Source organism: Lissotriton vulgaris, chromosome 9, assembly GCF_964263255.1.
Source record: "Lissotriton vulgaris chromosome 9, aLisVul1.2, whole genome shotgun sequence".
NCBI lineage: Eukaryota > Metazoa > Chordata > Amphibia > Caudata > Salamandridae > Lissotriton > Lissotriton vulgaris.
Window position 1 is genome coordinate 824411473 of NC_141697.1, and position 26623 is coordinate 824438095.

Below are 26623 nucleotides of genomic sequence, written 5' to 3' on the forward strand. Positions count from 1 at the left end.
AATATGTGACATCATTTATTTATTTATTTATTGTAGAGTTTTATATAGCGCGAACAAGGCCCGTGGGTATCAGAGCGCTTAACATCAGAATAGTTAACTAACACAAGTGTTAACGTTACAAGAAACAAACAGATATGAGGTATATAATAGAATGAATATGATTAAGTGACAATATATATGCAAACAAGAACACATGTGCAATTCGCAATAATAGGTGGGGTAAGGCTAAGCTTATATCATATGCCCCTATTCCCCGCCAAGGTGACGTAGGCGATGGTAAGGTTTTGGCTTAACAAAGTGTTAACCTTTCTAAGAACAAAGCCGTTATGAGGTAGATAATAGTGTGGCTGTGATTGTGTGAGACAATATATATGAGAAACAGATACCATGCAGCAATTCGTATTAAGATGTGGGGTAAGGCTAAGCTTATATCATATGGCATATACCCCGTCAAGAGTGAGGTAGGAGAGGGTAAGGTTAGGCTGTACGATAAAGATATATTATCACATTTCCCTTCAGGGCATTAGGTAAGGTAAGAGTACCTCTGCGTCTATATAAATCGCGAGTCTTGAGGCAACAATTAGCTTTAATATTAAGCAAATAGGAGCTTCTCCTTCTGAGAGCAGCCCTAGATCAGGGCGGCGTATCTATGCAAGGTATTTGCTCATCATGAGGCTCTTCACTTCCCGCTTAAATGATGCAATATTGCGAATCTTCCTAATGCTTGGAGGAAGAGAATTCCAGATTCTAGGGGCAGCTCCAGAGAATGCTCTGTTGTAAGTCTTTTTCTTTCGGAATCTGGCTGGCCGCAATAGCAGTTCAACAGCACTCCGAGCTGGTCTGTCACCTCCAGATATCTTAATTTTCTTGGCTAGATATCTAGGAGTGTTGAAGTGAAGCGCTTTATGGGTGATACATGCTAACTTCATTTGGATTCTGGCTTCATAAGGTAGCCAGTTTAATGCTTTCAAGTGAGGGGATATGTGATCAAATTTCCTTGATCCTGTGATCAGTCTTGCCGCTGCATTGAGGCAGGCTTTTAGCGGAGCTGTTGACATTTTTGGTAAACCTGCTAAGGTGGAGCAGCCGTATTCAATCCTAGAGATAACAAGAGATTGGATTGCTAACTTTAGATTAGCTTCAGAGATGTAAGGTTTCATTTTCCTTAAAGTAGTTAAGGTGGAAGCGGGCACTTTTAGCCATTGCATTAATGTGAGCTGTCATGTTGAGGTTCTCGTCTAGGGCGATTCCAAGCGATTTAGCTGATTCGACTAATGTTGGGGTGCAGTTTAGTGCAGTCACTAGTTTGGTCCATTCCCTTATTTCCGACTGGCACCTTGGTGGCAAAATTAGTAGGAACTCTGTTTTGTGAGCATTTAGCTTCAAGTGATTGGTGGATAACCATTGCAGTGCCCTTCCTAAGGACTCGTTCATCCGATCAATGTCTTCGACGGAGGCGACCTTTATGTAAATTTGCGTATCATCCGCATACATGTGGTAGGATATCTGTGATTCTCGGAGAATTTCTGTGAGTGGTTCAACATACAAGTTAAACAGGTCTGGAGAAAGTGTCGATCCTTGTGGAACTCCTATTGTGTTGGGACATGGAGTTGAGGTAGAATGATTGACCAGGAATCTTTGTGTCCTGTTCCGTAAGAAAGAGTCGAACCATTTCAGCACATTTCCAGTTAATCCCATCCTATCTCAAAGTCTGGTCAGTAAGGCTTCGTGATTTACCGTGTCAAATGCAGATGACAGGTCCAGGAGAATCAGTAGGCACGCTCTATTTTGGTCTAGGGCTTGTAGCGCGTCGTCCACAATATGTAGTATAGCCGTTTCCGTGCTATGTCCTTCTCTGAATCCTGATTGGCAGTCGTCTAGTAAGGAGAATTTGGTGATGTGTTGGCTTAGTTGACCCTGCACACATTTCTCGATTAGTTTGGCTAGAAGAGGGATGTTAGTCACTGGGCGAAAGTTATTCGGATCTGTTGCATCTGCTGTAGGCTTTTGGATTATGGGAACCACTTGACCTGTTTTCAGGGAGCATCCCTTGGGATAGTGATGCATTTATTATTTTGGTCCATATTGGAACCAGAATGTGGCTGATATCTCTTAAACATTTTCCAGGAAGAGGGTCTTGGTAGTGGTTATTAGGTTTAATTTCTGACAGCGTTTTGGCGATCTTATCCTGGTCGTATAGTTTGAATGTGTCCCAGTTTGCTTCATTTTTGGTCTTGGTACCTTCTAATGACTGGATGTCATCGTTCGGGGGCAAAGGATGTATAGTGGTTGCCGCATTTGTGAACTCTTCTTCCAGCGCTTTTGCCTTTTCTGTAAAAAAATGTGGAGAATTCTTCACAGCCTAACGGAGTAATTGTGTTCTCTTGAGAGGATTTGGCTAGTTTGTTTGATTGTTGTTTAAGGATTTCAAAGAGTTTTCGTGGTCTGTTTTTGGCATTGTCCAGTTCTGATCGGATAAATTCCTTTTTGGAATTGATGATCTTTTTGTTATACTGGCTTCTGATTTTTCTGAGAGCTTTCAGCTCCGAGGATGAGGGGTGTTGTCTCCATTTCCTTTCGGCCATTCTCAGTTTCCTTCTGTCTTCATTCAGTGATCCACTAAACCAAGGATTTTTTGTCTTCTCTGTGACTCTTTTCAGTTTTAGTGGCATGGTATTGTTGACGATATTTTCGATTGATGTAATGTAGTGATCTGTAAGCTCATTTACATTCTGTAGATGGTTAGGTGGCTTTAAGTCTCTCTCACATCTTTCAACCAGTAGCTCAATATTGGCCTCTTTCGTGTCGCGAGTCCATTTTTTGAACTTGGAGGGTTGCACAGTCGCGCCCTTTCTCACTGTGGGTATCGCAAATGATATTGCATGATGATCGGACCAATCACATGGGTCTATAGAACGGATCGATGCATTTTTGTCTCTTGCAATAATCCAGCCTAAGGTCGATCCTTTCAGGTGTGTAGGTAGCGAGCATGCTTGAGTTAGGTTTAGCTCGTCGAGGAAATCTTTAATCTTATTAACCAGCTTATCATTGTGGTCGTCCCAATGTAGATTGAAATCGCCTAGGAATATGTTATTGACATCAGTACTGGGGTATGCAGTTATGATCTCCATTAACTGCTCTGTGAACTTTGCGTTGTCACCTGGTGGATGGTAAAACGCATGCAAGTTACATGTTTTATTGCTCGCCGCTTTTATATTAAGCCCTAGGTATTCGCATGATTCTAAGGGGTCAGCTTGAATTTCTTTGACCTCAATCTCCGATCGGTGAATGCAGGCTATACCTCCTCCTGTTTTTCTTGGTCTGTCTCGTCTCACAATGTTATATTGAGGTGGTACTAAAAGATCCATGGTTGGAGCAGATGATTCCGTTAACCAAGTTTCAGTCAGGATTGCCAGATCAATTTCCTTATTGATGATGAGGGCTGCTATATCTGATGCATGATTTGTTGCTGATCGACAATTGAGTAGAAGGCACGACAGGGGTTTCCCTGAGTTACTGAAGTCCCTATCAGTGGATTCAGTTGTTGTTAACTGGACTTGTTGTAGATTGAGGAGGTTGGGTTTTCTGTTGTTTTTTCTGGATGTTCTGTTGGAATCGATTGCTACTGTTTTGATTATCTCCTCACTCCCGGGGTCAGAAGGTTCGTATGTTTGGAGTAAACCAAGTATTTCCTCTTGCGTCAAGGATTTCGTCCTATGTGGTTGATTCAATCTGTTAGCTAGTGCCAAGGCCCTCCCATTAAACATTATATTTGAGGTGTAAGACATTCTGGATATTCGCGATCTTAGAGTGGGTGCTTGCCGTTATTTCAAGGATTCTTCTAATTGCTTGGGAGGTGTTACTAGATTCTAGTGCTAGGTTGCTGACCAGATTCTGGAGCTCTTTAATATCTTTCTGGTTTCGGGCCGATTTCTTAGGTATGTTTGGCCTGAGTATCTGGGGTTTGCATTCAGTTCTTCTCTGTTTTAGATCAGTACTCCGAGCCACAGTCCTTTTCTTTCTCTCCCTTGATACATTGTTAGTTCCGAGATTATTTGGGTTGACAAGGGTGGTATCAGGTTTCTGTGAAGCCAGTGGTGGTGTTTTTGTTGTGGAGAGTCTGCGAACTTCCAGTATTGTCCTTGAGGTATGTGAAAGAGTGTTGATTTCTTCTGTTTTCTTCAATTCCCGGTTGACATAGAGTGCATCCCTCTGGGTCAGTGGACACTCTAGACGTGATGTCTCATCATTTGGTGGTGAAGCCAGTGGTGATGTTTTTGTTGAGGAGAATCTACAAACCTCCAGTATTGTGCTTGAGGTATGTGGCAGAGTGTTGGTTTCTTCTGTTTTCTTCAATTCCCGGTTCACATAGAGTGAATCACTCTGGGTCAGTGGATGCTCTAGACGTGATGTCTCATCTTTTGGTGGTGGCGTTAGTTCTTCCCTTCGGCGCTGGTCATGAACTACAATTGCATGATTAATGGGTCCCTCTGTCCCTTCAACCTCATTCTCTGGTAATCTCGGGTCACATTCGATAATATCTCTCGGGCTGTTGGTTTGTTCGTGGCGGCCTTCATATATATTGGCGTCCTCGGTCGTATTAAAGGCGTTATTGTCAGGGGTGTCTCCAACTGGAGACTGGTGTTGTGGATATCTTGGCCCCTCCAGTGATTCTTTTACCATTTGAAATATCTTTTCAAACTTCTTTAGTTTGTTGTTCCCAGCTTGTATTAGCACTATTCCGGTTTTGTAAATGGTTATGCATAAGTCTGCTCTGCATCTTAATGAAGATGCAGTCATTATTTTTGTGCCATGTGGGATGTTTTTCGTCGATTTTATGAAGAGCATTTTTGTAATGGCATTACGCCATTGGGTCGATTTCTTTGTGTAGAATATCAGGTCGTTCAATATTATGCCTTTATCTATCTTAAAATTAGAACAGTTTGTCCGGATTTTTTCTTAGGGTGTTGTGTTTGAATTTTTTTGCAGCAGCTTTGGACAGTTTAGAGGGGTATTCTATGTTCAAGGCATTGGAGCCCGAAGCAGCTAGGTGCCTTTCATCCATCTTAATTCCGCGTTAAGTGGTCTTGAAGGGACTCTCCTCTGTTGATTCCGGGAAGATCCCTACAAGCGTAGTATCGCTGTCTTTGAATCCTAATTGCTCCAGTGGAGGTAGAGATAGTTATCCTCCTTCTAGTAATTATTTCCTTCAGTTATTCTTTCAATGATAATGGTGTTTCCTACTAACGGTCGTTAAATTAATTCGCTCTTGATAACCTGTGTCTTAGGTATTCTGGTATAACTTTAGTTATTTCAATATGTCCACTGTTTCCATTGTCCTTTCTCTATTTCCCTTAATTATAAGCTTTGATAGTCCTTTCTCTATTTCCCTCACTTATCAGCTTCCCTTTCCTCCTCCGATAAGGGACTGGACATTCCTTTCTCTATTTTGTTGTCTCCCTGTGTTAGTCTCCAGTTGCCAGTTCGCTGTTCGTCACTTTTTGTCAGATCTGGCCGCCATCTTAGGGTCAGGCATGTCGTAGAAATCTCAAAGCTTCAGTTTTATAAGCGTATTCCCCGACAGCCGTGTGTAATCAGATGGGGACCTTCCCTGTCCTGCCCCCGACCATCCAAACGGCGCTACACCAGGATACAGACTCCGTGGGCAATGATGAAGATAAGTGTTGTTTATTCAGACATTAAAGGTCCAAATGACGCGTTTCGGCTGCCAGACATGCGCCTTGTTCACATAGCGCGCTGATAAGAAATTGTGCTTTATATACATGTTACAGTGGTAGTGTTTTTTCTATGTTGTTTCAGGTGACTAGGCATTTTACATCAAGTGGTAACATTTACTGTAGCGCTGCTTTACTGCTGCCCGGTGAAATGACATCACAACATGGTCATCATGTATTGACATAGTGAACAGACTTTGCTGTGTGCTTCTGAATTGCAACATTCGTGGCTGCGTGTAATCTCTGCGTGTGCGATATGGCAGCATCTGTGAAATATGTAAATCAAATTGCGCTACTCATGAGAGTCAAACTAAGTGAATACACTCATTAACAAGCAGGTAAGTTGACTTCCGCCCTCTAATCCATTATGTGCACGGCCGTGCGTTCCAGATTGTGAAAGGGTGCGTTTACATGATTCAGGGAAATGCAGTCACATGCGCAACATTACTTCATTTCAGCCCGATCTGCTGACATGCAGGTATTCCCTTTGGCTGCCAAGTTTTCCGAGTATCTCAAATGAAACCAGTAAAGCCAATCTGAGCGCCAAGAATCACTGAACAGCCTAAATGAATAATAAAATGCATAAATGCAGGGCTATTGTAAAGTATCCGGCTCTCCCCCCACAGATTGACACGACCAACGTCTGTTGTAAGCGTTGTGTTTATTTGAACTAACAACCTCACAGAGAGCGGGAGCCTCTTGCTTCTCTGGCTCCGGTCCCTGTAATGAAACCCTCGCGCGCTTCACCTCAAATGGCGGATCGGCATGCTACGTCATCGCGCCGATCCAAACACTAGAACTCTGACTCTACATATCTCCCCTTTTTATACACACTCAATAACACTGTGGAGTTACTGTCCATCACTCATATCATAGTCCCGAATCTGGCTGGCCTCATCACTTGTCTCCCCCCTCTGGTGCACCTTACCAGGGTGGAGGTCACTTCTCTCCCACCGGATCTCCCCGGGGTATCTCCTCTACCTTCTTGGCTGCTTCCCGCCGTCGGGCTCTCCTGGGACCTCGGTTCCTGCCGGGGCATATCTCCGCTGGGCTATCTCACCGCCCCTTGCTCGCCCCTTATGTTCCTTTCCTCAGTCTCTCCTTCCTCCAGGGTCTGTTCATTTTACGCCCAGCTTTTATCCATTCCTTCCTGATCTTGTTCGCCAATGTCCAGGGCAGCCCTGTCGTACACCTCCTTGACTTGGAGAGGTCTACTGTACTTGCTGTCCCCCTTCCTCTGCAGCACCGCCAACTTGACTCTCACCCATTCTCCTTCTTCTAATCCAGTGTCTCTCACATTCCTTCTGGAGTTATAGTGTTTTGTGTACACTGCTTAGGCCTTTTCCAAAGCCGCTTGGACCACAGCTGGTGACCATTTGCTGGTTACCGTTTTCTCCTTCCACGACCTGTTGTCCTTCGTGAATGGATCTCAGCCCCTCAAGATCTGGAACGGGCTATACCCCGTGCTCGTGGGGGTGATTCGATACACCCATATCATTTGCTATATCTCTCTCTCCCAGTCTTTGTCTCTTATTATTGATACCTGTTTGGGTCCCATCAGTACACGGTTAAACCATTCCACCAGTCCATTTCCCGCTGGGTGGTATATGGATGTGTGTTTAGACACTATGCCATTTCTTTCCATGAATCTAGCCCACTTATCTGAGGTGAACTGTGGACCATTGTCACTTAGTATAAGTTTAGGAATCCCTTTACTCAGGAATGTGTCTGTCAGAAATTTGAGTACGGTTCCAGTGTCCATTTCCTCTTCCACTCTCACATCTGGCCACTTGGAGTACCTGTCCATGAGCACACACACATATTTCTGTGTTCCCTGTCCATCGAGAATCAGGCCTAAAATGTCAATCGATAGTTCTTCCCACGGATTCGTCGGGGTGTCGAATTTACCCAAAGCTGGCCTCAGTGGTTTTAGGGTCTTGTCTGCTTGCTGGCATTGGGTACAATCCCTGACATGGCGTTCTGCTTGTATGTCCATGCCCGGCCACCAGTACCCTTGCTTGGCTCTCATTTTCATCTTCCCTATCCCCAAATGTCCTTCATGTAGTAGCGTGAGTAGTCGGGGGATGATTCCTCTCGGCGGTATCACCTTGTCTCCTCTGTATATGAACACCCCCTGGTCTTCCATGGAGAGTTTTTCTCTCACCTCATAATACCTCCGTAGGTACCCACTCAGATGTCTTTTCTCCGGCCACCCACACACTATGCATTTCATTACTTCCCGTAGATCCTGGTCTTCACTGTAGGCTTCCTTCCATTCTTGGTTGTGGATGACCCTCTCAGGATTCTCCATCAGCGCTACCATTTCTTCCATGGCCTCCTGATCCTCTTCTTTCGTTTCCATCGACGCCGCCCGGCTCAAGTAATCTGCCACCTTGTTCATGTTGCCGGGGAGATGTATTCTACATCGTACCTATATTCTAGGAGCTTTAATGTCATCTTTGCAATCCTGGGGGTGGCGCTGGCATGTCCACTGGAAGTGAGTACCTTTATTAGGGGCTTGTGGTCTGTTTTCAGCTGGAATCTTGTTCCCCATAACAATTGTCTGTATCTGGTCATAGCCCACACCACGGCTAGCATCTCTTTTTCTATGACGCTGAATTTCTTCTCTGTTTCATTCAGCGCTCGGGATGCGAAGCTCAGTGTCTCCACCACTCCTTGCCCCCTGTCTTGCATCAGGACTGCACCCAGTCCTTTGTCGCTGGCGTCAGTGGTGAGGATTGTTCTCCCCTGAGGATCGTATCCCTGCAATGGTATTGCCTGCACGATGTCTTTCTTTATGTTCTCGAACTCTCCTTGGGCTTCTTCCATCTATCTGAACACCATCTTCTCCCGCGTCAACTGCCTCATGTGGTGGGTCTTTGTTGCGAAGTGGAAGACAAATTTGCTGTAATATTCTGCCATTCCTAGGAAGGACCTGACCTCTTCCTTGTTGGACGGTGGTGGTGCCTCCCAGATGGCTCTCACATTTTCTGTCTTCGGGGTGATTCCTTGTACCCCGATCTCGTGTCCTAGATAGGTCACCTTCCCCATTCTTAACCGGCATTTCTCCCACTCCGCCGTTAGTTCTCTTTCTTCCAACACTCGCAATACCTTGGACAGCTTAGCGTCATGATCCATTCTGTCATTTCCCATTACCAGGATGTCATCCTGGAAGTACTGGATGACTTCCATGTTCTTGAAGAGTTGGTGCATCAATTTTTGAAATACTGCAGCCACCAACGCCAGCCCGAACGGCATCCTACAGAACTGGTAGCACCCAAAGGGTGGGATGAACAAGGTGAGTTTCCTGCTCTCCGGATGCAACGCTATCTGGTGGTAGGCTGATGTCAAGTCGATAGTGGAGTACCACTTGATTCCTCTGGTCTTTGCCAGTATCTCCTCAATGCATGGCAGCGGGAACTTCTCCACCACAATGTTCTTGTTTAGTTCACGCAGGTCCACACAGATCCTGACCTTGCCGCTTGGTTTCATCACCACCACTAATGCCGCGCACGTGATAGGCTCAATTATGCCCTTCTTCTCCAGCTCCTGAAGTTCGACTTGAACTGCTTCTTTCACCACCAATGGCACATTCCTCATTCTGTGTGATACCGGTTTTGCTTCTGTTTTCAGGATGATCATATGCGCAAACCTCTCCAGCTTCCCTACTTTCCTGCCAAATACTCTGGGGTAGTCTTTCTTCCATTTCTCCAGGTTCGGCCATTGTTCCGGCTCCATTAGCAAGACTTGCACCGCCCCTCCTGGGTCTAACTTAATGCCTAGGTCACCTTGGTCCATCCACCCCAGCACCGACGGTCCTTTCTCTGAGACGTACAGTTTGCAGTATGCACAGCATCCCTTGAATTCAAATTTGAGTGGTCTAAAACCCACCATGGGTATGCCGTCTCCATTATACGTTACTGGCCGTATGTCCAGCCGCTCCAACTCTGGGCCCAGTTGTGGCTTGAATTTTTCATCCCATATCGCCCGTTGCACTATTGTGGAAGGTGACCCCGAGTCTGCCACTATGCTGATTGGCACTCCTCCAATATGTATGTCCAGCACTGGTTTGCTTGATCTCTTGGTGTCCACACACCGCACCTGGTCGTAGATACATAGGACCGTGTCATCCTCTTCATGACCGCTTCCCTCTTGGTCATTGTTGGACTTGGCCCTTCTGGCAGGTTCACCCCTGAACTTTTTTGCTTTTAATGGTGACCTGGTGATGGTGATTTTTGGGTTCTGCGCACTTTCACTGTGTCCCAGTGGAAAGTGCGTGCGCACTCTGAGTGCGTGGAGTAAGGTTGGCCTGCCCTCCCATAGGAATGCATGGGGAATGTCGGTGTCCCTGGTAGTTCCTGATGCGTGAGGTGTGCATGCTCAAATTTGGAATGTGCGAACTCATGAGAGTGAATGCTTTGCAATGATGCATGTGGCATGAGTGTGTCTTGTGGGGAAGTGCCACTTCTAGATATGGCTGTACGTGTGCTGTGAGGGTGCTGGAGTGTGATTGGCTGGAGCTGGCTGGTGAGCCTGGCTCCAGGAAGGCTGGATGGGTCTGCCCGGTGGTGAGTGGGAGATTAGCATGCTGATGGCTGGGGAGGAGTGTACCTGTGTCCTGAATGAGGCTGGGTTTTCCCCAGACAATGCTGGCTCCGCCCCCTGTGGTGCGACTGATGACCCTAGCCCTGCCAGTGAATAGAGTGAGGTGATGACCACATCAAGGGTGCTTCAAAACCAGCTGCGACTGGTTTCTCCCCCACCCTGCACCTACAGACAAAGGAATGTGGTGCATAAAAATGGGTCTGTGTCCCCACAGAAGTTGTTCTCTTCCATGATCCTGCCGGAGGGGGCTGCTGCTGTTGCTGGGCCAGAGGACCGCCACTTGGACTGTCTCCCTGCCTGGAGACCCAGTGAGCTGGCTCTGGGCCCAACCTTGCCCCACTGCCTGTTTCCAGACCTTTGCTGGAGCTCTATTTTGCTTGAAGTGCCTGGGAGCGCTGTGCCTGTCTTTCTAGCGCAAGGGGCGCTTGATTTCGGCCCCCCAGCACTTAATAGCGCTTTATTTGCCATTTGAGCGCAGGGAGCGCTTTAAATTTCATTTAGCGCTTGGGAGCGCTCTGGGTGCTTTGGCCAGTGCCCACCCGGCATCTTCTGCCTGCGTGCTGTGTTGCTACCCCAATCGAGTGCCCGCCTTGATTCATCGTGTATTTTAAAGCAGCCGGAGCCCACCCAGCATTGCCCTTTGAAAAACACCGCCGCAGCCTAGGGGCATTAAAATCGTTGCCGGGCCGCTGCCTAGTGCGACCCGGAAGTGCCGCCTCCACGTCCCCAGGGCCGCGCTGCTACTGGCTGCCCTCAGCAGCGCGACCCGGAAGTGCCCGCGGCTCGCCTGGTTGAAGGCGGGGCCTCAGGACCGAAGGAGAGGAGTGCAGGGGAGCCGTGGAGGCTCCAGAGAGAAGTGACTGCCCCGCCAGAAGTGCCCAGAGTTCCAGTGGCAAGCCGGAGACGGGACCAGACCCAGCGTGACGTCGGAGCATCCACCTTGGAGCCCGGTAAGTGTGGACGGGCGGGTGGAGAGCTCCGGCCCTGGCTGTTGAGCCGGAGAGGCTCCCCGTGTTCTGTGGTCACCAAGGGCACCCCCGTTTGGCAGAGGGCCACTCCCCCCCTTAAGTGCCGCACCTTGAGTTCAAGCCCTGAGAGGGCTCCGGGGGCCATTTTCAGTTTGAGTCCCCAGATGGGGGACTCCGCCGATTTGCCCGCATCTTGTACCAGGGCCCTGAGGCCCCAACGACTGGCACATTTTCGTTGTTATTCAGAACCTGCGAGGCTCAGGGGCATTACTTGGTGTTGTGGCCCATTTTGTTGATTTAGAGCCGTGAGAAGGTTCCCCGCCCCGCAGTTGTGTTTAAAGCCTAGATAGGCTCTGGGGGGATTCTTTCCTACGAGCCCCGCGAGGCTCACAGGGGCCATTCATTTGTTTAGAGCCCTGAGAAAGGCTCACAGCCCACTTTGGTTACGAGCCCTGAGAGGCTCTTGGGTGACATTGTATTGGTTCTAGGGCCTGGAAGGCTCCAACGTTGTCCCCACCATTTTTCACCAGTTGCCCAGCACTTTGTGGGCAACTGCTACATTTAGGCTTGTGTTCTTGGCTGCCTGCGCAGCCTGCCTGACACTGGGACACAGGGCGTCCTAGCCCCAACAAGGCCAGAGGGCCTAGGGCCTGTCACAGGTGGTGACTAATGTGATTTTTGCGCTATTGTGTTGTCCTGCACCTCTGAATGTATTGTTGATGCATCATGTGTTTTCCTCCCATGCACCGCTGAATGTATTTTAATGCGTCATGTGCTATGTGCTTACACCCCTACAGGTATTGTGATACTTAGGTGGTTTTTCTCCTAGTACAGGTGGTGCTAGTGAGGTCCTGGTTACCAGTAGTTACTGGTTGCGTGCTAAAGCGATTTTACATTCTATATTCTATGTTCTAAGTGCTAATTCTACCTAGTGCTAAGTTCTAAAAGTGCTGATTCCTGACAGTGGTCCATGTGGCCCTGTCTTGTACATATCCCCTGTAAATTCTGCCCGTGCCTGTTGGCACATTGTAAAGTGTGTGTTTTATCTAACGTGTTTTGATGTAATACAAAGGCTATTTTTACATATAACCTTGTGTGGAGTTTCCTTTGTGGTGGGCCTTGGGTGTTGTTGCTGGGGTGCGTGCGCAAATACTTAACTCACATCGCCTCCAAGTTTAGCCTTGCTGCTCGCGCCACGTTACCTAGAGGGTGAGCAGGGGTTATCTTGGCGTGTAACTCCCTTGCCCTGACTTAGGAGTGGTGGTCTCTGACTGACTTTGGCGCAAGCCCTGGCCAGCCTGGGATCCGATTTCTGACAGTCATCTTGCTCATGGTCCACAAATTTCACTACATTCCTGGTCGCTTTCCTCCAACACACCTTCTCATAGTGTCCTATGATCCCGCAGAACAGGCACTTGGCACGGAATGCCGGACACTTCTTATCATGCGCTTCATGAGTCATGCTACCGCACCGATAACACAGGTTCTTGGCGCCCTTCGAGTGGTTCCCGGGCGGTCCTGGATTTCCATGCCATTTGTTCGGGCCTCTCTGTGGTGCTCCCTTGATCCTGTTATCTCTTCTGAGGGCCTCTTCTTCAATTCTATTTACCATGGGTCTGGCCAGCTTTTCCTTTTTTGTTGCCTCTGCGCATCGCCTCGCCAATTCTGATTTTTTGACGATTGCCATTACCTCCTTCAGGGAGGAGTCCCCACTGCCCACAACTTGTCCTGCACCGCTTTACTCGTCGTGTGCATCACTATCTGATCCTTTATGAATTTGTCATGGAAATTCCCATATCTGCACGTGGACGCCAACTTTTTGAGTGCCGCAACATATTCATCGACCGATTCCCCCACTTCCTGTTTTCGTTGTTTGAAGTTGTATTGGTCAATTGAGACACAGACGGTCGGCCTGTAATGTTCATTTAGTTCTTCTATCGCATGAGCATATACATCATCGTCATCACCCCGTCTCTGTTTGGGTACCAGGTTCATGAACACCCTCAGCCCCTCCGGGCCCAAATTATGAAGCAGTATTCTCCTTTTCCTTTTCCTTGTAAACTGTTCCTCATTCTCGTCCTCCAGCACCTCAATGTAGTTGGAAATATATTCCCTCCAGTCCTCCCAGTTCATTAGGGGTTCACCTGGTTTGGGTAGAAACGGTATGGGCGCCGTTGCTGAGGACGCCTGCGAGCACATGGTTTCGCGCTTCTCTCCTGGTGCTGTCTCGCCTTGTCCCTTGGTGCTCCCTGGTGCGTTATCCTCCCCTTCTCTTTTCGGGCTCAATGGGGTGCTTCGGGCCTCACCGCCGTCTCTGCCCCCAGAGGCCGCCAGTGCTACTCCCCTGCAGGGTATGCAACATGTCCCAGTGGTCCTGTGTCTTTGCTCTACTGTGTTCGCCACTGGCTGTGTAGCTGTGTACATCGGCCGCCCTACTGTTGTGGCCTAATGGAGCTCTGCCGCCCCAGCCCTTCTCACCTGGGGTTGCTTATGTTTGGGGACCCTTGTACCTGGGCGTCTTGGTTTGTAGCGTGCACTCTGCAGCACAGGGAGTGAAATCACGGCCCTGCCGCGCTCTCTGTGGTCGTGGAGCATTGTCAATGTTCTGTCCAGCGTGCGCCGTACTGTGGGTGTCTCTGCCTCATTTGCTCGACCTGCACGTGAGTTCGTTTTTTTTCCTTCTGGTTCTGTTTTTTTTGTTTGGTTTTTTTTTCACGATCCGTGCCTCGTCGCCATTGTAAAGTGTCCGGCTCTTCCCCCACAGATTGACACGACCAACGTCTGTTGTAAGCGTTGTGTTTATTCAAACTAACAACCTCACAGAGAGCGCCGAGCCTCTTGCTTCTCTGGCTCCGGCCCCCGTAATGAAACCCTTGCGCGCTTCACCTCAAATGGCGGATCGGCGTGCTACGTCATCGCGTCGATCCAAACACTAGAATGCTGACTCTAAAGCTATCTACCACTGGATAAAAAAAATGAAAATGAGTGAGGGTGGGGCATATATCTGGTGCTATATACAACTAAAGAGAGGCGTACGTGCATAGTGCGCATATGTACAGCGGGTGTCCGTGCCGTGATGTAGCCTCCTCATGGGTGTGGAAAAGTGACATAAATTACATTTTGACTTTTAAAATAGCGGAAATTCAATGCTATACAAGAGATCAATACTAGGCTTCCCCAATGTGTTTCTAGACTTCCTATATTCGCGACGCAGTGTGAATGGGATATATATATATAACCACCATCCAGTAAGGGTATTTATTTATTTTATTTTATTTTATATGCTTATAGAGCGCCAGACTAGACCCCCGAAGGGGTATCTCCGCGCTATAACTGCAAATGGAGGTAGGAGTAACAATGTATTCAGGGATAAAGTGACATTTTATACATTTTATATTTTCTAAAAATGTTTATCTATACAACTGCTATCTACTCTAATTCAAGCATGTGACTCTATGAAAGATCAAATACTGGAGAAGAAAATGAGTTACTTACCTGTAACTACAGTTCTCCAGTATTGGTATATTTCATAGATTCACATGCGACCCACCCTCCTCCCCTGAGAGGGTTTCCCTATTTCCTCAGGTATATAACTTCATAATTGTGCTTAAAAATCTGAGGAACTCAGCCTCTCTTGGGAGTGTTCTACAGGATGCTGTTGCCTTATTAGTTATTGGTCAAGTTTGGTTCTTTTTTTTACAAATGAATGTAGATAGGCTATTGTAGTGACTGTTTATTGCATTGTAGCCTATGATTATAATGTTTACTGCTTTTATAATGATACAGTGGGGCTCCCACTCCAATGACGGGGATGATTCAAGCTGGACATGAAAGCCCACATTAATTCAATGGCTAAAAGTGCTCGCTTCCACCTGAACTACTTAAGAAAATTGAAACCATTCACCTCAGAGGCGGATCTCAAACTGGCAATCCAATCCTTAGTTATCTCGAGGATTGAATATGGCTGCACCACCTTAGCTGGCTTACCAAAAACGTCCACAGCACCACTAAAAGCCTGCCTTAACGCTGCGGCAAGACTTATCACTGGATCTAGGAAATTTGATCATATATCCCCTCACTTGAAAGCATTAAACTCGCTACCTTATGAAGCCAGAATCCAAATGAAGATAGCATGTATCACCCATAAAGCGCTCCACTACAACACTCCAAGATACCTAGCCAAGAAAATTCCGCTATCCGGAGGTAACAGACCAGCTAGGAGCGCTGAGGAGTTGCTGTTACGGCCAGCCATTTTCCGAAAGAAAAAACCTATGACAGAGCGTTCTCAGGAGCTGCCCCCAGAATCTGGAACTCACTCCCTCCAAGCATTAGGAAGATTCACAATATTGCAACATTTAAGCGGGAAGTGAAGAGCCTTATTATGAGTAAATACGTTACATAGAGAAGCTTATTGATCACTGTTTTGATCTATTACTGCCCTAATACAGAACATTTATGTCATCAGAAAGGGAAGCATAGACAGGAATAACATGAACGCTAATTGATGATGTGAGACTGACCTCATGTATAACACTAAACGATATCCTTACCGCAACCTCATGTCAATGTGGATTTATAACTGCATCCCACAAAAACTTATAATGATCTACCTCATTTATGTTTATGTATATAGCTTATGATATAAGTTAAGCCGCAACTTACTATTAATGCAAACTGCACATGTGTTATGAATATATACCATCTACCTCATATCTGTTGTTCTTATAACTGTTAATATATTTGTTAATCCTTAACCTCTTCTATGTTAAGCGCTCTGATACCCACGGGTCTTGTTCGCGCTATACAAAACTTTATAATAAAATAAAATAAATAAAATAAAATAATACTGGAGAACCGTAGTTACAGGTAAGTAACTCATTTTTTTATTTTGTGAATAAATGTAATTCCAATTCATATATTTCCACATTTATTTAACCGATAAATGTGCAATCATACTTTGCTTCCATATCAGGTTTTAGCATATTAGGCAGCCAAATATAATAAAAATACACAAAATATTGGCATTATAAAACAGCCTTGCACAGTCCAAGAAGTTCTGCCACTGCTTCCGGAGGAGCGCCTCTTTGGCTTTGGGCAAAGTTGTGTCCGTCATGGTGGCCTTTGTGACCTCTTTGATCAACAGGGTTCAGGGACAAGCCTCATGCATGACCATTGTACAAATCCTTCAGCCCCTTGGTCCTCCTCACTCCAGCCATTGCCAGGCTGCTCCTCAGGATGGCGGAACAGGTAGTAAGCCGGTTTGTCACTCCAGGGCTGCTGCAGTACCCACCTCTCAATGTGGGAAGCTGTGTGTCAAGACTTTTAATTGCTGTTCACACAAGTAGGGATAGAAATGGTGGCAGGCCCGCCAGATGGGCGTTGCCTCTCGCTCTATCCGAGCCTAGTGAGCCTCAGTGCCTGGCAGTGCTCTGCTGGCTATGCTGTTGGGACTTATGACACTTCACTCTTCTCCTGCAAAAGGCCAGCCACAGCCCAACGTGCCAGCCTCTATAACAATTTACGTCTTGGGTCGAAGTAAGCCATGATGGCGTCCACCAGCAGAGCATCCTTCACCTGTTGAAATGCTGTGTCCGTGCATTCTGTCCACTCCCAGATGGCATTAGACTTTGTCAGGGCTCCCAGTGGTTCGAAAAACGTGGCCAGGTTCAGAATGAATTAGCCACAGTAGGTCACCATCACAAGGAAGCTTCTTACCTCTGTGCCATTCCGGGGAATTGATGCCTTCTGTATTGCTTCGATCTTTCTGGGGTCCACCCTCAGCCCCTCTTTTGAGAACACATAACCAAAAAATGTGATTGAATTCTCGTAGAATGAACACTTCTGCCTAAGGAATGTCAGGCCACAGTCTGCCAGCCTCTCAAGTGTTGCTCTGGTCCTCCAGGATCTCAGAAAAGATCAGGATGTCGTCACTGATTAAAACACCTACAAGGCCAAAGAGGTTCTCACAGATGGTGTTTTGAAAGACATCACCCACTGAGGATATGCCAAAGTTTAGGCACCGGTATCTCATGAGGCCCATTTGTATCAAGAACGTTGAGATATAACAACTGGCTGGATCCAGCTCTAGATGGTGGTAGCCAGCATTAGGGTCAAGTTTTGAAAACCATTGTGTCTGTTTGCCACAATGTCATCCATAGTTGGGGTGATATGACGTTTGCTCCGAATTCCCTCATTGGGTAGGTGCATGTCCACATATAGCCAAATAGGCCCAGGTTGCTTTGATTTGGGTGTGATTACAAGTAGTGAGACCAAGGCTGTTCCAGGTTCCGCAATTCCTCCTCCACCAATGATCACAGGTGGAAGGGCACTCTCCCATGGTGGTGCACCTTGGGCCTCATGGCGTCAATAATGTGCAGCTGCACATTGGTAATCTTGAGCCGTACCAGCCCTACGAACAGCTTGGGGAACACTTGCATGATCCCCGCGGCTTGCATGTGACTCATGGATTTGGCTTGCGAAGAATACGAGCCGTGTGAGAGCCCAGGAGAGGGTCAGTGTCACCTTCAATAATATGGAAGTGGGCCCTTGTCAACCTCCCTTCTCTTGCCACCACCACTCCCACTACTCCTGCAAGTGGCATTGGTTCTGATTAGGGCGTGGAGTTAAACTGTCGAGCTGGGTGGTGTCCATGATGTTGACAGACACTCCCATGTCAATTAGAGTCCTCATGAATGTGCCGCCAGCCTCCATGGTGGACATAGACAATGGGTGTTTCTGGTTGCCTTCCTTGCCCGCAATGCAGATGGTTAACTCCTCGCTTTCATTATCTTCGTTGATCACAGGTAGGCTCTTGGTCTTCCCTGCCCTCGGGCTTCTCATCCTCGATAAACAGCTTCCACAGGGCTGCCCTTATCTTGCTACTGTTTGCCCCTCTTGGCCTGCTCCCTTCTCTCTGGCACACTTTGGCAAGATGGTTCAGCTTCCCACAGTGAGAGCACAAGCATCCTCGAGCTCAGCATGCATCAAGCGATCAGTGCTCAAGGCTGCAGTTTCTCTCTGGTTGTTGTGGAGTGTTGGGGGTGCGCGGGTGAGTAGGCCATCTCTGGATAGCGTACATCTGCTCCTCTTTCACCTATACAGCGCAAGGCGCAACAGGTGTGGCTACCCCTTTTGTCTGAGCCACTTCCATATCGTCAACTCAGTTCATGCAACCTTGCCAGAACTAGGATGACATCCAGAGTGATTCCCGGCTGGCGTAGGATGAGCCTTTGAAGGACTGCTGACCTGCAGCCCAGTATCAGCTGTGCCTTTATCTCCTTGGTTGGTCAGTGTTGACACAAGTGTTTGCCAGTTTCCTGAGGTGTGCGTAGAAGACATCAATAGACTCATCCTTCTTTTGTCTGGCCTGTCGTAGCTTAAACCGCTCATAGTCTGGGTTTAGCTGCGATTTGAAGTGCCGGTCCAGAGCTGCAACAGCGGCATCAAAGTCTGCATAGTCACCTGTGTTGGTCAACCCTTTGTACAGTTCATATAGCTGTGCCCCTCGAAGGTTAAGCAGCAGTAATCTCTTCACTGCCCCATCAATTACACGTGTGGGTCAGAAGTAGTGTTGCAGCCTCACAGCCCATGAGCGCCTTTACTACACGTCTGTTGCTGGGTGCAGTAGATTGCTGAATGGTGGCAATGCCGTGACAGACAAATGGGCATATGGGGTGGGCAGGGTGGAGCTTGCTGCTGCTCGGACATTGCATGAGCCACACCCTGTTGACAGAAGGCTTCCAACCACCTTCTAGACCTGGGCGAATTTGCAGTTGGTCACGATGCAACGGTTAACATCAGTGTCTTACGTGACTGTTCCCTCCAACTGAGTGCTTTTTCGCTGGGGACTGAAGCATGTACCACTGGCTGCTGTCTGCCTCACACGATGGATGTGCGGGCTGCAGTTTTCCAACACTCAGAGCAGACCGGTATGAAGGCCAGAAAATATCCCTAGGCAGGCAAGGCAACTGTAGGGTGCTCCCCTTGCACATCAAAAGTCTTAGGATGTATGATGTTACAACGCATGCTTTTACCACGCATGCCTTTACAACGCGGTTTTTACAACCCATGCCTTTACAACGCATAGTGCTTTGGGGCGCTGGATAGTGAATAGTTTAATTTACTATTCCAACTCCAGTCCCCGTGGATAGTAGGGAAGGTGTTGGATAGTAAATTAAACCTATTCCCTATCCTAGAGCGCCACCCAGCGCAATGCGTTGTAATGGTTTGCGTTGTAAAAGTTGCGTCGTAAAGGCACTGCGTGGTAAAAGTTGCGTTGTAAAGGATGTTTCCCAAAGTCTTATCCCCAACTCTGGGGACTCCTCCACAAATGTTCAGTCCTCAATATAGCTCTAGGACACGTCTCACCTGGAAACCACCCAGAGGGCGTGGTGCTTGCAGCACTCTAGCAGATGCTGCTGTATACTCTCCCTCAGCACGGGCAACCAGTCGCATGACTTTATCTTGTGGCAGAACAGAGGTGCCAGATACACCAGGGCCTCAGCAGGTGCCTGTAAGCCTCAGTGATGCAGGTAGGCCAGGGTCGGTTCAGGCTGTATATGAGAGGGAACAGAGACTCTTAGGGCTTGATTTAGATATTGGAGGTAATGGACGCTGTCACTTTTTCAACGTACACACTGCTTGCCTACTTGGTGGTCCCCTTATTCAATTTAGATGTTGGCGGGTCCATGAATGAAAGACCGCCAAAGTCCCACTTTACTCCGCAAGGAACTCTCACCTATGTCAACTGTGCCATAGGCAGAAGCAGCTGTATGGTGGGAGTCTAGCCAAGATGACTGCTGAGCTAATCACAATTTGGTTTTCTATTGAGGCACTGTGATGGGAATACCTCCTACTTTTAGTCGGTGCAATTGAAGGAAATGAGGTAAGAACTTATATTTTTCCTTCTGTCTTGAACCCCATAGTCCAGGCCCCTTCTTTGCTGCTTCGACTCTATCACAATGCTGAATGACTTAGTCGTCGCTGGGATCTTAGGTAGGCAACATTTACAATTGTCTTACTATGAGTTGTGTGTTGACGATTGCTTTAGCCTCATGTCTTTTTGCATTGCTCATACAAAAAAAAAAATCTTATGTGTAATGCAGTAGTGTTCATATTACAACTTATCAGGGTAAAATGAACACACCTGTATTAACACTCTCAAAAAATATTGATGTTGTGGTGCTTGGGGTGTAGTGCTTGTGGTGCCTGTGCATTCAATAGTGTCCGTGTATTGTTTGTGCGCAATACAATATGTAATAAAAGGGGCATAAAACATTACTGACATATATTTCAGTAGCAAACACAACATATACCAGTCTCCACTCGATCAGGGACTCGCACCATCAGGAATTAGCCGCTAGGACACTGCCATTACAACAAGGACATCCGCCATGTTGCCAAACGTGGATATTTGACAAGTAATCCTCCTCCCCTCCCTAAGCGCCTTGAGACCCTCTGGGTATGTAGTGCGCTATATAAATTCTTTGACTTGACTTGACTTGACATGTTGAAGGAGGTGTACCACTTACGCGATGGTAAAGAGTCTGTTGATGCCGACGGCAGTTCAACCAGCCCACATCTAAATTCAACGGGTGGGACTCCGTCAGCTTGATGGAGTATTTGGAAACTCCGCCACGGAGGGACGAAGGTCCTCCCACCAAGATCTAAATCAGGGTCTTAGTATTGATATAGCCGGAGTACCGTGAGCAACTGCTCTGGCGTTTATTTATCCCCTCAGGCCGCACCCGACCTTTGGGTTGTAGTTGCAACAAGTGTATCATAGAGACTGGATGGCACTGAACAGCATTCATTTGCACGGTTGCCCGACTATTTGGGACAACAATTACGCTGACGTACCTATTCAAACTGCTTTCAGTATGACTTCTGCAAAAATGACATTTGCACTAACTAGATATTACATTGACTGTTTTCAATCCAGCTTGTTGATGTTGATGCTGTTGCATTTTTAATATGTTTAAATATCCATGTGCAATTGCCTGGCACCAAATAGATTTTAGCTCAACTACAATTAAAGAGTATTGTGTTGCATTTTCCTATACTTGAAGTTAGATCCATATTTGCTTTACAGTTGAGAGCTATTGAACAGTAGTTTGATAATTGATGGGTTAAGGGGGTTAGAAAAAAGATGGAATCAACGTTAGGTGTATGTATTAACAATGAATGTGTATCGTTATAACAGTACCTAGAAGATTATTTGCAGATTTTAAGTCATGGGAACAAAGTGCATTCTTCAGTACTAATAATTCTAACCTATTTCCAACCTAAAAATAATTTCAGGTGAAAATACATTACTGCATAAAAGTGAACAATGCTGTATCTGCAGAAACCTATAGGTATGTTTCATTCAATTAATTTTCCTTATCTTAATGATGTTTTATTGCGGGTACTCAGTTTCTGTGACTTGATTCTAATTCAGATGTATTTGCTTTTAATAGTCCTGCCTTGTGGAGGCAGGATTATGGATATATACATGTCTAGCTGCATCTTCCACAGAAAGTGGTGTTCTTTATGCCTGATCGAAACTTCGACCTTGCTACCATTTTTGTAGTGAAATACTCTAACTTTAAAATCAGCTTCTTGTGGAGAATTGTATAAGAACCATTTTGTTCTTTTCTGTATTTCGCAAGCCAAACAAATATTCTATAAAGTAATGTACACACATTGGGTATAACCAGTTCTTAAGTGATGGGATTCTGCGACGTATTGGTGACATTGTGATACATACTAGAGTCTATCAGCATTCCATGTGTCTTTTCTTAGTCACACCTGTGTTGATGCTTGGAACAAGGTGTGCATGTACTCCACGGTACTGCAGAAAACATTTGAATTTATTTTTAAATGGAGCCTATCTGAGACAGTGATGGTGTCTAGACCGGTTTAGTCTTTATATTCAACCACAAAGGAGACTTACGTCCTGGCTGTACTCTCTCACAAAGTTGTCTGCGGAGATGCTCCTCTTCTGTGTGGCATTGATGAGCTTGAGTGATTGTAATAAAGCCAGCTAAGTCTTCCATATGACTCCACACTCATCCTGCGAGAGCTGAAAGATCTTTTACCTAACTTTTTATACATCTTCACAAGAAAGAGGGTCTGCAATTTGTGCCTGGAGAAACAGGAGGATGGGAGAACTACCAAAGTAAATCTTGCTACAGTTGATGCTACAGGAAATGCCAATCAGGGGCATCATTCTTCACAATACCTTAGGTAAACGATTTTCTGTAATGCCTCAGTGAAGTCTTTTACTCAGTTAAGAGATTGATGAACCTCAAAAATATCCACCTTTCTATGTGGTCCCACTATTTTGAAAGCAATGCCCTTACCCACTTTTTATGTCAGGCTTCGTTATTGAACATCAATCAGTTTGTGCGGTACAATGCCAAAGTCAATAAAGCCATGCTTCCGCTCCTCTAGGCGCATAGACATCCAATGTACTTCCCACCTTTGAAAGACAATTGTGCACCCTTCCAATGTTCAGGCGGACCTTGTGTGCAGTCATCTTTGGTGTCCTTTGTAGTTTGGATAAGGTTGCTTGAAGAGAAGATGGCAGCCTCTGCAGTAGGGAATAGTACAGAATTCAGTCTTTGAACAGTACCCTGGTGGCTTAAGACCAACATTATACTCAAGCAACATGGCACTGTATATTCTCTACTATGATTTTCCTAAAGCTACATTCTGTATACCCTACCTCTAATACTCAGGGCTCTCATGCCTGATACTCTTCTACATGAGATCAGGCACAATAGCATAGCCAACTTACCTGATCATCTTTATTCCCATAGAAACACAATAAATATCTCACTAGGAAAGAATTAATTAACTATAGACCCCAAGAGGATTCCATCCAAACAGGCTTTCGACTAGAGGTGTTCAGCATCTTCTGAACGTCCCTAGATTATCCATTGTCTTCTGTAATCCTCCATGCCTTGAGATGTAGTGTCCCGCCCTGAATCAAGCGAAGGGATTCCCCAGGGCTTCCAGAAGAAGATCTGGCCTCTGGTGTAGATGGATTGGAGAATCCCAGGAAAGTCCCATCATCACTGGAAACAAGGCTTGAGATCTCCAGAGTGGTGAGATAACCTCCTGCTGTTTGACTTGCATCAACAATCTCATCATCCTATTGAATGGGGGGGGGGGTGCGAATACCTTCTCCCTGGTCCAGTCTTGGAGAAAGGCATCCATAGTCAACGCCTGCAGGTCTGGTCTCCATCTGAAGTACCTCTTCAGTTGATTGTGCAGCCAGAAGGCAGACAAGTACACTGTGAAGGGCCCCCAATGCCCTTTTATCTTCCTGAAAACTGCTGGTTGTAGTTTATATGCACTGAGATCCTGCAGGCACCTAGAGTGCCTATGGGCCACATCATTCTATCTCCTCAGAAGATATTTTGCTGTCACTGAAATATTTCAATCTAGGCAGTATTGTCCTTCGCAGTGTCCGCCAGCATCTTGGGTCTGTGACTCCCCAGGTGGTTGGTGTAGCATACTGTCGAGATGTTGTCCATGAATGAACGAATGAATGAATGAAAATGGATTTTTAGAGCGCGAATTGCTGCCCTGAGGCGTCCAAGCGCTAGAGGGAACCAGATGGAAGTATGAATGAGGTTAGCAGACTGGGAGGAGGGGGGTGGAGCTGAATTGTTAAGGAGATTTGAACAGATGTGTTTTTAATTTTTGCGGAAGGAGGCGAGGTCAGGGTTGGATCTCAAATGAAAAGGCAGGGAGTTCCAGATCTTAGAGGCGTTGAAGGTGAACATCCTTCCGCCTGATCTTGTCCTTTTAATTCTAGGGACTGTTGCCATAAAAGCCTGGCTAGAGCGCAAGTCTCTGCCTGGACGATATTGACTAACTAGGCTACGCGTGATTTGGGGCCCCGAGTCCCAGAAGGCCTGGTGGGCAATACACATTGCTTTGAAAGTGACTCTCTTACGCACTGGAAGCCAGTGTAGGCTGGTCAGTGCCTCACTGACTGAGGTTCTGCGAGGGATTTGCAGTAGAGTACGGGCAGCACAGTTTTGTACTAGTTGTAGTCTCTTTAATGTGTACTCTGGGGCACCCAGATAGAGGGCGTTGTTAGAGTCCAGTCGTGACTGTATTATGCCCTGTATGGCTGCTTGTTTTGCCTCCATTGGGAGCAAAGGAAGAACTTTCTTCAATGTCCTGAGTAGTCCAAAGCAGGTGGCGGAAAGCTTTGTGGCCTGAGTGTTAAGAGAGAGATTCCTGTCCAGCCATACCCCTAAGCTTTTGATGTTTTCTTTCGGAGCCGGGGGGCGGGGGGGCCAAGACAGGAGGGCCATAATGAGTTGAAGAGGGTCGGATCAGCCGGGCCCAGGAGCATAAGCTCCTTTTTGTCACCGTTGAGCTTTAGTGATGACAGAGTCATCCAGGCCTTCACCTCCTCCAAGCATTTTGTTAATCCACCTGAGAGTGGATGTTGAGCCTCCTGCGCTCTTTTACACCACACAGAAACTTGCTTTCTCTTTCGTTCAGCATCGTAGTGCAAAGTAACTTGCAAGGAGTTCCAGGCAATTTATATGCATACTTTGTCCGTCTGATGGACACTTTCCTCCTGTGGACATATCCCCACATCTGGCCCCTAGACGGTTTTGCTGCCATCATATTCTATACCAATGTCTGGACTGGAACCAAAGATTGCCCTTCCGTTCCCAGCCTCCATGTGGGTTAGCCACCATCTCATCTCCTCACTGATGTTGTCTGTCATTGGAACTGACTCAGAATATTTCAAACTCCTAGGCATGTGGTACACCTTCAGTTGCTATAGTGCCCTGTAATGAAGAGGGCCCAGAAAGATTGCTTGTATTGATGAGGCTAGCAATCGTAACAGACTGGCCAATTATCTAAGTGATGTGCTCTGCCAGGACTGAGTCTTCCTGAGCGTGTGTCAAATATTTGCAATCTTCTTGGAGGGAAGACTCACAGTTGATTCTTTGGAATCTGAGGAATCCCAAGGGATTTTTCTCTTTGATCACGAACCCCAGACTTTCTGCCAAATTGACTGTTGTCTGAAGATGCCTCGATAATGCTTGCAGACTTTGATCCATCAGCAGACTGTCGTCTAGGTAAACTATCAAGTGTATTCTGTGGCCTTGGAGAAATACTATTGCCAAACTGTGAACCTTGGTAAAGCATCATGGTGTGGACAAACAGGCCAGAGGGGAGTGTCTGGAATTCGAATGCCTGTTGCCCCATAGAAACTGCAGAAAGCTGCAGTGTGGGGGGAAGATTGGAACTGTGAGGTAGGTGTCTGAGATCCAGCCTCGTCAGCCAGTCTCCCGGTCTCAGCAGATTGCATAATAGATTCCTCCATCTTGAAATGACAAAACACCAGGCACTCATTGAATTCCAGGAGGTTGATCACCGGGTAATGCCCTCCATCCCGCTTCTCTACTGGAAATAGGTTGATTACAAAGTCGTTTGGATGGACGATTGTAGGAACCTTAGACCCTTTTTTCATCAGCTCTGAAATTTCCCATTCTACGAGGGCTGTTTCCTTTTGAGAGAAAGATAGAAGCTGTGGCCAGGAAGGTTGAAAAGGTTGAAATGGAGTCCCCATGACCTCTAGATGAAAACCTTTAACTGTCGGAGGAACCCAAGGCATCTGCCGCCAGAGTTCACCAGTATTGTAGGAACAAAGTCAGTCTCCCTCCCACCTTTAGTTGGGAATAAGCGAGAGTTCTCACCTGGGTCAAAGCCTTGGGCATGTCCGCAACCTCCTCCTCTGGCACCATGGCTCCTCTGGAATCTTCTGGTGGAGTAGAAGCCACTGAATTTGCATTACACCGTGCAATCGAGGCTTCCAGCACAGGGCCATCAGAAGAACAGTTAGAAGGGTTTTCACTGCATGAAACATTTCACGGGGGAGTTAGAAGCACCGTTTGTGATTTTCTCCTCGAAATATACAGCCTGGGCTTATTTAATTTCAGCCTTATAGGCTCTCAAAGAGTCCTGATATTTCTGCTTGGGTAGCTCCTAAAAATCTTGTCTCCAGATTCTTTCAGCTCTTTTACATTTTTGCTTAAGTATCTGAAGATGGGGGGTATACCAAGGAGCGGATTTTGGTTTAGTATTGCTAGTGTGTGTTTTTTAGGGAGAAGTGAGTCAAGTGTGGACTCCAGTCAATCTGTAATTCTATTATTTGCTAGAGTTGGATTAGATCCCAGCAACAGCCTCAAAGATCGAAGGATATATTTCCAGTCATCTGTAGGATGTTTTGACCAGACTTGGTTTTTGTTACAAACTAATATGGTGTTAGTAGATGGATGGCCAGATTTTAGAGTA

The 26623-nt window shown here is 46.6% G+C and overlaps 1 protein-coding gene across 1 annotated transcript in view; it reads left to right on the top strand.

The window, feature by feature from the left end:
- Window positions 1-26623, top strand: part of TOP6BL (TOP6B like initiator of meiotic double strand breaks) — a 2408555-nt gene that overhangs the window by 986087 nt on the left and 1395845 nt on the right. Inside the window, exon 7 of the mRNA XM_086939520.1 lies at window positions 21608-21663. Coding sequence (XP_086795646.1) covers window positions 21608-21663 — 56 coding nt within the window. The remainder of the gene's footprint in view (window positions 1-21607; window positions 21664-26623) is intronic.